The 9,680-nt window shown below is 46.4% G+C and overlaps 1 protein-coding gene across 1 annotated transcript in view; it reads right to left on the reverse strand.

Moving 5' to 3' along the window:
- Window positions 1-8,980, reverse strand: part of FREM2 (FRAS1 related extracellular matrix 2) — a 216,199-nt gene extending 207,219 nt beyond the window's left edge. Inside the window, 6 exon segments of the mRNA XM_043997088.1 lie at window positions 3,750-3,776; window positions 3,779-3,842; window positions 3,844-3,873; window positions 3,875-3,920; window positions 3,922-4,834; window positions 4,837-8,980. Coding sequence (XP_043853023.1) covers window positions 3,750-3,776; window positions 3,779-3,842; window positions 3,844-3,873; window positions 3,875-3,920; window positions 3,922-4,834; window positions 4,837-8,980 — 5,224 coding nt within the window.
- Window positions 8,981-9,680: the final 700 nt, after the last annotated feature.

Genomic DNA, 9,680 nt, shown 5'->3' on the forward strand with positions numbered 1-9,680 from the left:
ATGAAGCAAGCTCTAGCCTCAACTTGTTGAAATGAGTGCTATTTGATTATGTATCTAAAGTAATTTTCTTAGTAAATATTTAGATCCTTGCTAGAGCTATGTGAGTTTGCTGGCTTCACAAAAGCAAGTTCATCACCCACCAATGCTTCACATTTACAAATAACTACAAGGCTGTGACACACTGTGCACAAGAGCAGACGGGGCAGAAGGCTGAGGAAGGGTGGGGGGGGGGGAGGTAGTGGGGCAGAATGCAGCAGTGGAGGGCTACCATAACACCAATATTTAAAAGACAACTCATGTGTTCCAAGCTGTCGGATTTGGACAGGGATCACTTTAATTAACCTTTTACTCCAAATTCACCAGGACCCCTTATTATCTGTAATACCTAATCCTTTTCACAGTGGGGAAGAATGTTTAAAGCATCATTTTCTGCTCTTCAATGCTCAATAAATATCCCTCTCACCTTCTTTAATTTACATGAACATGGACCAGATGAGAGACAGCATGGCATCATTTATATGGGACATGTCAGGGGCCTGACCAAAAAAAAAAAAAAAAAAGCTTCCTGCTGGTTTGGCATGACACTTGGCATTCTGTAGCTTGCCTGTCTCTGCAGGCCCTAGGGTATATTCAGGCATTCAGCCAAGATTCAAGGAGTTTGGAGTGTGGGGCTATTTGCCAGGGTCTAAAACAGGCAAGCAGTTCACTTTAACACATTCTGAGACTCCCATGTTTATTAAAGCACTTGCTATCTAAAAGCAGAGCATTGCTCGGAATCTAGAAACAGGAAAAGGACACTCCCAGTGGGATGTCCCACAAGTTAAACTTCATCCCTGAGCATAAAAATCATTGTGAGGGATATATATCCAGTTTCCATTCTGTCACCCTGAGAGGGATTTTCATGAAAGCAACCAAAGCACTTTGAAGGGGGAAAAAAGGCCAAAAGGTCTACAGGTCAGGGCTTTGCACCCAAAGAGAGAATGCTGGACTAGGTAACCTACTATCATACTAGTAGCTATGCATAAATCACTTGCCCTTCCTGCCTCAGGCTATATGTGGACAGGGATAGGAAGCCAAAGCAAGTGGTTTATTCATTCATTCATCAAACATTTGTTCAATGTGTATTATGTTCAAAGAACTTTAATTCAGACTAGAAAGGTACTTAAGCTTTTAAAAAGTCTAGGGAATGGAGGCAATTAGTCCTTTTGGGTTTGGAGTTAAGGTAATGGTGAAAGCTAGCGTGGAGAGGAGGCTTGAATTAGTTAAATAATTACTTTAGTTTTCCACAGGTTGTTAACAGCATTTTGATTTCCTAACGGAAAGTTGGAAAGGCATTAACATTTAGTGGACATTGAATAGTATCTTACTCAGAGCTTTTTTGACTTGGATGGAACCCTTAGAGAGAAGTCATCTAATCCAACTAACTCAACCTGTCTTGAAAAGATAAAGTAATTCACCATTTACCTTGAGGATAAAGAGTTATTATTGTCACACTATCAAAATGATTTTTCATAGTAAATTTGTAGCAAAGCACAAATGTATGAATACGCATGAATAACCACTGACGCAAAATTATAAGGGATCTATAGTACTTTTAACATATTGTAAGGGGCAGCTAGGTGGTACAGTGTTGGGCCTGAGGTCAGGAAGACTCATCTTCCTAAATTCAAATCTGGCCTCTAGCACTTATTACTAGCTCTGTGATCCAGGGCAAGGCACTTAACCCTGTTTGCCTCAGTTTCCTCACATGTGAGATGAACTGGAGAAGGAAATAGCAAATCCCTCCAGTATCTTTGCCAAGAAAACCCCAAATGGGGTCATGATGAATCAGGCACAACTGAACAACAACAACAAAAATTCACCATGTAATGATATTTCTAGGAATATATGCATCTTTGGTTATGTGTATTTTGTTGTTCTTGAGTTATTTTCAGTCATGTCTAACTCTTCATGACCCCATTTGGATTTTTTTTTTTAACAAAGATACTTAAGTGGTTTGCCATTTCCTTCTCTATTTCATTTTATAGATGAAGAAACTGAGGCAAAAAGGGTTAAGTGACTTGCCCAGGGTCACACAGCTAGTGATGTCTGAGGCCAGATTTGAACTCTGGAAGACTCATTTTCTTGACTCTGGGCCCAGTACTCTCTCCATTGTATCACCTACCTGACCCTATGTATAGCTAGATATCTATTCTCCCTCTGTACTTGGATTTTCCACATTGGAATATATATTTATGTAAAATAAAGCAAATTTAGCAAAAATCAATGGCAACTCTGTCTCTCTCTGTCTCTCTGTCTCTGGAGATTTAACATTCTAGTCAGTTATAATTCTTTAGAGAAGTCAGTGTAGTGCTGTTGGTGGGGGATTGGGGGTGGGGAAGCAAAACACTGGACTTGCAATCACAGGATTATAAGATTTCTGATTCCACTCTACCATTACCTGTGAAACCTAGGGCACTTCACATACCTTCTCTGGATCTCAGTTACTTTATATGTAAAATAAATGGATCGGACTAAATGTGACTTAACTCCCAACTCTCAATCTATGATCTTATGAATTCTAAAAGTAATTTCAACATACCAACTAAAATAAAATTAAATAAAAAGTCCTCTAAAGTAAGTTTTACATAGTTTCAAAGTTACATTGTTACTAATAATTGTCACTACTACTACTACTACTGGTGATAGAATTCATATGGCAGTATTCTTCTAAAAGACAGTCAGCATTGTATAGCGGATTGAGGACAAACCTTAGAATGTGGAAGATCTATGTTTAAGTCTTGTCTCAGAAGTATACAGTCTGAGTGACTGTGGATAGATAGGTCATTTCATCTCCCAGTGCCTCAGGCAACTCTCTAAGACTGTAAATTACAGATGCATTCTTAATCTGTATCCTGGAGAGAATAGCTACTCTGGGAGTTCCTTATATTAATGAACTGACAAGCCTAGATTCATTTGTCCAAAAAGGCTGAAAGCTCTTCTAGGCTATTGGCAAAGGTTTTTTTCCCCCCTAACAGGGGCAAACCTTGAAGGCAACATGGCCCAGTAAGCTTGAGAGAGGTGTGGGGCAGGTCATTTCCTACCTACTAATTACTCTAGACATAGATATAACTCAGGCCTTTCCTGCACATCCTCAGCTTCCTAGCCAACTTTTTTCATCTAAACCCTTTCCCTATACATTACTAAGGCTTTTTTTCCCCTTAAAAACCCCCAGTTTTTTCACGCCCGTCTCAGTATCTCCACATGTCACCAACCTCCCAGACATTCATTCATTCCTCTTCCCCTGCCTATCCCCTCTATCAGCTGTCAGTACAACTGGACACATGACTACAGGCAATGATTAAACATTTTCTGTGTTGTACCTCCCAGCATAAGCCTAAACATACCAGGGAATCAGGAGGAAATAAAAGCTTGAGCACCTACAGCACTAAGGCAGTGAATTCCTCATTTTTTTTTCCTGAAGGGAAAGAAAATAATCAAAAGCATCATCTCATTTAGTCTCACTGCATCCTTCTGAGGCAGAATTAGGTAGGGTATTAGTATCCCCATTTTATAAAGGTAGACAATGGCACAGAGTTTAAGTGACATCACAGTGTCACACACAGGAAGTTAGTAATTGAGCCAAGAGCAGAATCTGGTCCTATTCCTGTTTCTAATACTCTATTTTTGCATTTGTCAATGAAAGCTATCACTTCCGGAAATAGAAACCCGGTCTATTCAGTAACTAAGTAAAGAAAAGAGAATGGTACCTTGTGTAAACTGAGTGACACTGTGATGCCTTTCCCCAGGTTGAAGAGAAATCCATGGTGTGGGCTCCGGTCGACAATGAACTTGAGAGAAATGATGCAAACTGTCCTTGTCCTCCACTTTCAGGTATTTTGTTTGTAATCATGAAACCCAAGTGTCCAGTTGTCAAGAGCGAAGGGTGGGGCACCTTTGTTCACCACAATTTGAGGTGAGCTGTTGTCAACAGCAATCACTTGGATTTTCATCATTTGAGGTCTCTTTGTTTCAAATACGGTATCAGGAAAAACATAGAAATCAGCATGTGTGCCATCAGTCACAGTGAATGAGAAGCTATCTTCAGTTGACTCTGTCCCATCATGTTTGTAGCTGATCAAATTTTCATTCAGGTCCTGTTTGGTGAAGACCATAATAGGCCTGGTATTATTGAACATGAGATGACCATGAACAGGTAGTTGGGTGACGGTGAATTTCAAGAGATGGTCAGGGGTATCTCTGTCTTCTATAGTGAGTTCAAAGGGAGTGATAAGCTTATTTTCACTTTCACTCACCACCAGGTTATGGATAGTGACCACTGGCTTCTTGTTGTCTACATCACTAATGGAGATCCGGAAAGTGCGAAAGACAGAGTTGCGGCCATCAGTAACTTCAAACTCAAAGCTGTCCATTTTCACCTCATCATCAGCTGTGTGAATGTAGTAGATTTTGTTCCCTGCGAGCTGAAGCTGAGTGAAAGAGGTGATGGGCACTCCTGACCGATCTGTGCACTCCAAGTGACCCCTCACAGGGGCTCTGGTGATGCTAAAAACTAAATTTTCATCAGGACTGTTGAGGTCACTGGTGCTCAGTAAGTCTGTTGTGAGTGTTACCCTTCCTCCTTCTTTTAAGGATACTCCCTTGCTTATTACATCTGGGAAAACTATGTCGATGCTACCAATAGACACATAAAAATATCGGTCAATGAGGGGATTTAATCCATCAGTCACATCAAATTTGATCAGGTCCCGAATACCTTCCTGCCCCAAATGCACATATTGAATTAAATCTCTGTCCACTTCATCCTGGGTAAAATTCATGCCCAGGGTGATATCTCAACTGTACCATCAGGCCTTCGTCTTTGTAATAGGCCATGCCCTGGTCCATAACGAATAATATAAACCAAACTTTTGTCTTCAGAGTCTAAATCAGTTGCCATCAATACCTTGTTGTTAATAATTTTGGTTTCTCCCATTTCAATTTCTAGTCCATTATTGATAGTCATTCTTGGGGTTTCATCATCCACAGGAATAACCAATATGATCACCCTTTTCTCTACCGAATATTTGCCATCAGTTAGTTTTATGGCAAAGCTGTCCTCCTGAGTCTCAGAGTCATCATGCTCATAAATAATGCTAGAACTTTCAATGATCTGATCCAGCGTGAAGCTTTCCACCAAAACTGTACCATTGATCAACTGGTTCATGATGTGACCATGGGAGGGAAATCGGGTGATAACAAAAGTCAGGTCATCTGCAGGAACATCTCCATCAGCAGCATTGAGGATGGGAGTATCAATAACCAGACTCATACCTTCCATCACCATAAATTCTCGCATAAACATTTCTGGCTGTTCGTCATTGGTTGGAATGATCACAATGGGGAAAAAGTGTCTGTGAGAAAAATTAATCCCATCAGAACAACGGAATGTAAATCGATCTTCCACTGGTTCCACACCCTTGTGGATACTCTGGACATAATAAATATGTCCCTGTTTAAGGTCTTTCAGAGTGAAGGCACTGATGGCTATTCCTGCTCTTGATTTCTCTGAGCCTGGAGCTGGGGAAATATTTTCAACATATCCTGAAGTAGGCTGGGTAACTATAGTACATAAAATGTCATCATTAGGGGAATCAATGTCCTCAGCACTTATATGGGAACTGGTAATTACCCTTTTATCGCCCTCGACCACCATAAATTGCTCCCCCACAGTGACCTCAGGGGCCTGATTATCAATGGGGAGAATGGTCACCAACACGGTAACTCCCTGCACAATGTTGCCCCCAACACGCCATTCCTGAGACATATCTGACAACGTTAGGTTGAAAGAATCCTCTTTGGGAAATGGGCCTATTTCACCACTGGTGTGGGCATACACGACAGATCCCTCTAGGATCTCCCTCTGTGAAAACTGCTCAGCTGGGACTCCACTGACTAGGATTTCCCCATATAGCGGGGGTTTTTCCAAGAGAAAAGTCAGCATCAGATCATCACTGTCCTCATCAGTACCCTTGATTACATGAGCTGTAATTTCAGCAGCTTCATTTTCTAACACATCTAGGTAGGAGCCCAGGGTACCAGCAGGCAAGGACAGAACAGGTACTTCATCATCTACTGGGCGTACATTTGCTCTGAGGGTAATGGGTACCACATGAAGGCCATCACTCACTTCTATAGAGCAGCTGTCACTTGAGGACTCATCCCCATTGTGGACATAAGTGACCCTGCCCTGAACAATGTCTTCCAAGTGAAAGAGTTCACCCACTACTAGCTTCCTTTGGCTTAACTGCAATTGACCATGTTTAGGAACCTGAGTAATGGTAAAGGAGATATGGGTAGCATCAGTGTCCACATCAGTAGCATGTAGCTCAGTTTTACTCAGGATGTGCTGGCCCCTCTCCTGAATGGTGAAGCCTGTATTGAGGATCTCAGGGGGTTGATTATTCACTGGCTGCAGATAAAAAGTAAAAGTCCCTGGAACCATATTCCCAGCCCGGTCCTCTACCTGGTACTGGAACTGGGCTACCCGAGCAGCCACCCCCAGTTCCTGGTCTGGGGGTCTATAAGCAATTTTGTGGTGGTTGATCTGGGCCTGGGTGAAATGGGTCACTGCAACTGAGGGGTTATCAGTCAAAACCAATGTCCCCAGTGGGGCTGGAGGATGATTTTCATCTGTGTCTGTGGGGGGCTGAGTCACAATGTAGCGCAGTTCCCGGTCATCTGTGTCCAGGTCAGTGTAACGTAGCCACTTCTTTTTTAGTGGGGTGAGCTGGTACTCTTGTACCACCATCCTTAGTGGGCAACCACTGCCCAGCTCTGGAGGTAGGTGATCCACAGGATGAATACGAAGCACAAACTTCTGTAGTCCTGATTGGTTGGGGGGATCATGGTCATCCTGGACTCTGAAGACAAACTGGTCCATGACAGGACCCAATCCAGGGCTGTGGGGACCAATGTGCCGGTAGAACAGTCTCCCCTCAACAATGTCCTGCTGCCGCCACTCTATCACTGACCTCTCATAGAATGTACCCTTCTGAGAGTCCACCACTTGCCTCCAAGGGCCTCCAGTAAGCCCCTCCCCATCTCTGGGTGGATGAGTCTGGCGGAGTAGCAATTGCCCTGTTGCTGAGTAGGGAGGCTCCAACACAAAAAGTATCATAGAGTCATCAGAGTCAATGTCAGTGGCACTCAAAGCCAGTGGTGGAATTGGAACAGTATCACCCTCAGCCAGCACCAGTCCAGTATTAGCATTGAGGACAGGTGGCTGGTCATCCACAGGCACCAGGGTAATGGGAAAGAGGAATTGTACCTGGTGCCGGCCTCCTCCATCTACCATTCGAAGCACCAGGTTATCACTCAGAGATCCATCACTATCATCATGCTGGTAGACTACCTGCCCAGCCTCCAGTTCAGCTACTGTGAAGTGTTTTCGTGGTGACCCAGAACCAGGATCTCCACTAGGGGACCCCAAGAGGGCCAGATGCCCATGCTGAAGGCCAGCTACCACCTCCAACTTCACAGTATCCAGGTCATCCTCATCACTGATGACCAGATTGGAGGGTCCACTGCCTGGGGGGCCAGTGAGGGGCCGGGACTGACCCTCATAAAGGATAAGGCCGGTATTTCTGGTGACCACAGGAGCCAGAGTGTTCATGGGTTTCACAACCACCATGAAGGCAAAAGGATCTGAGGCTGCACCCTCTGGATCTACCACTTCCAGTTCTAGTTCAAAAAGACGCTCCTGGTCAGAATCCTCTGCTGGGGGCTGGTAAGCAATTTTGAGGAGCCGCAGGTCCCGCTGGGTGAAGGAAGACAGAGGTAAGCTGCGGTCATCCGTGCTCACCAAATAGCCTTGACCCTGCTGGAACGGCGAAGTAAGATTGAAAACCAGCAAGTCCGGGTCTGATTCAGAATCCTCAGCTGCCAACATGTCCGGTGTCAGGGCAGTCAGCACGAACTGGTCCACCTCCATCATCATCATGGCAACAAAACTGGGTTTAGGTGGTGTGTTCTCCATGCCTCCCCGGATTCTCACCAGCACTTGAAAGTGCTCTCGTTTCAAAGATGGGGTTCCTACTGGGGCACCTCTGGGGTGCAGCTCCACGACCATTGGCACCCAGTCCCGATTTGGGGAGCGACCAGGTGCTGTATGCAAGTATCGCACTCCTAGCTCCAGAAAAGCATTGCAGTCCATCATCAGAGGCTTCCCCAATCCTTCTTCCCCTTCCCCTTCCCTCTCTGCTCCTAGAGCCTGCGGATAGTGGAGTAGTTTCCCATAGCGAGGAAGAGCTCCCTGCCCAGATAGGATGCCTACCCTGCATTCCTCTGTCTCAGGCTGGTAAGTGAATTCCAGGCTACGACGATCTAACTGGTTGCTAGTGCCCAGAAGCTCCTCTACTACCAGGGGCAGGTTCCTGGTCACTATCTCCAGCTGGGTAAAAAGTACCTCCACCTCCAGCACCAGGGGCAGCACCACTGACCCACTGGGAGTATCATAGCGCAGCTGCAACCGGACTCTGTCCCGTGAAGGGCTGCGGGCTCCCAGGTGTGAGTAGCTCACCTCTCCAGGTCCAAAGTCGCAGGGAAACCTCCTGGGGCTGAGGTGACCAGGTAGCTGAGCCAACGCATCGTTGTCCAGCACAACCACCTGGCAGCGATCCCCCGGCTGCACCTGCAGCACCAGGTCATGCAGAGGGTCCAGCCAGACTGCGCGCCCGAAAGGCACTCGGAGTCCACGGTTGGCCAGCACTATCACCTCTTCTGCTGGGGCACCCGACGGTCCAGTGAAGCCAGAAGACAGCAGCACAGAGCTGGGGCCCTCAAGTTGAGCGGAGACCCACCTCACCAGTGACAGAATTAAGAGTAAGAGCCAGGGCAGCAGCTGCACCCCGGGTGGCCGCGAGGTGATAGAGCGTATACTCCCGGGCTGCACCGGAATGATCCCGAGAGTTCCTGCAGCTCTGCTGACGCCGTGGTGCATGATGCCGGTCCTTCCTTAGTCTATGGAGGTGAGCCTGAGAGCCAGCAAAGTCTTTACTTCCCGAGCAGGGAGCAAGCAGCACCCCTGGGAAGCCCAGGGAGCTGAGCAAATCTGCCGCGTTCTCCAATGGTCCCAGCAGTAACTGGACGGGGCGGAGAGCGCAGTGCAATTCAGGTTGGCACTGCCCCTCAAAGGACCGCTCCTCCAGGGCCAAGCCCTGCAAGTTCCACAGTCTCCACGGCTTCGGACTCCTTTGCTGGGGTAGCGCTACCAACTGAGTTTTCTCCGTCCTCTCCTTTACAGGTCCTGGGGGACCCAGAGCAATGAGAGAAATCCTTCCCCTCGCCCCCCTTGCCCCTGCCTGTCAGAGTGACCAATGAATTCCTCAGAGAGGAGGGACGCTCGTCGAGGATTGGGTGCAAACTGCTGCCAATCAGATTGAAGGCAGAGGCGGGGAAAGGGAGGGGTGAGTGGAGCCGAGAGAAGCTGCAACAGGTTGTTCCTAGTGATTGGGGGCGGGGGGGGGGGCGGGGGAGGGGGGAGAAAAACTTTGGCTCCAAACCCGCTGGGAACTCCCAACAGTAGTAGGCTTCCCCTACTCTGCAATGTCCAGGTTCTGGTTGCCGGTGGAGAACAGCGAACACGCTGCACGGACCGAAGTTCGTCGAATCATTTTCCTTTGGGGTTTGGGGATTCTCCT

Source organism: Dromiciops gliroides, chromosome 3, assembly GCF_019393635.1.
Source record: "Dromiciops gliroides isolate mDroGli1 chromosome 3, mDroGli1.pri, whole genome shotgun sequence".
NCBI lineage: Eukaryota > Metazoa > Chordata > Mammalia > Microbiotheria > Microbiotheriidae > Dromiciops > Dromiciops gliroides.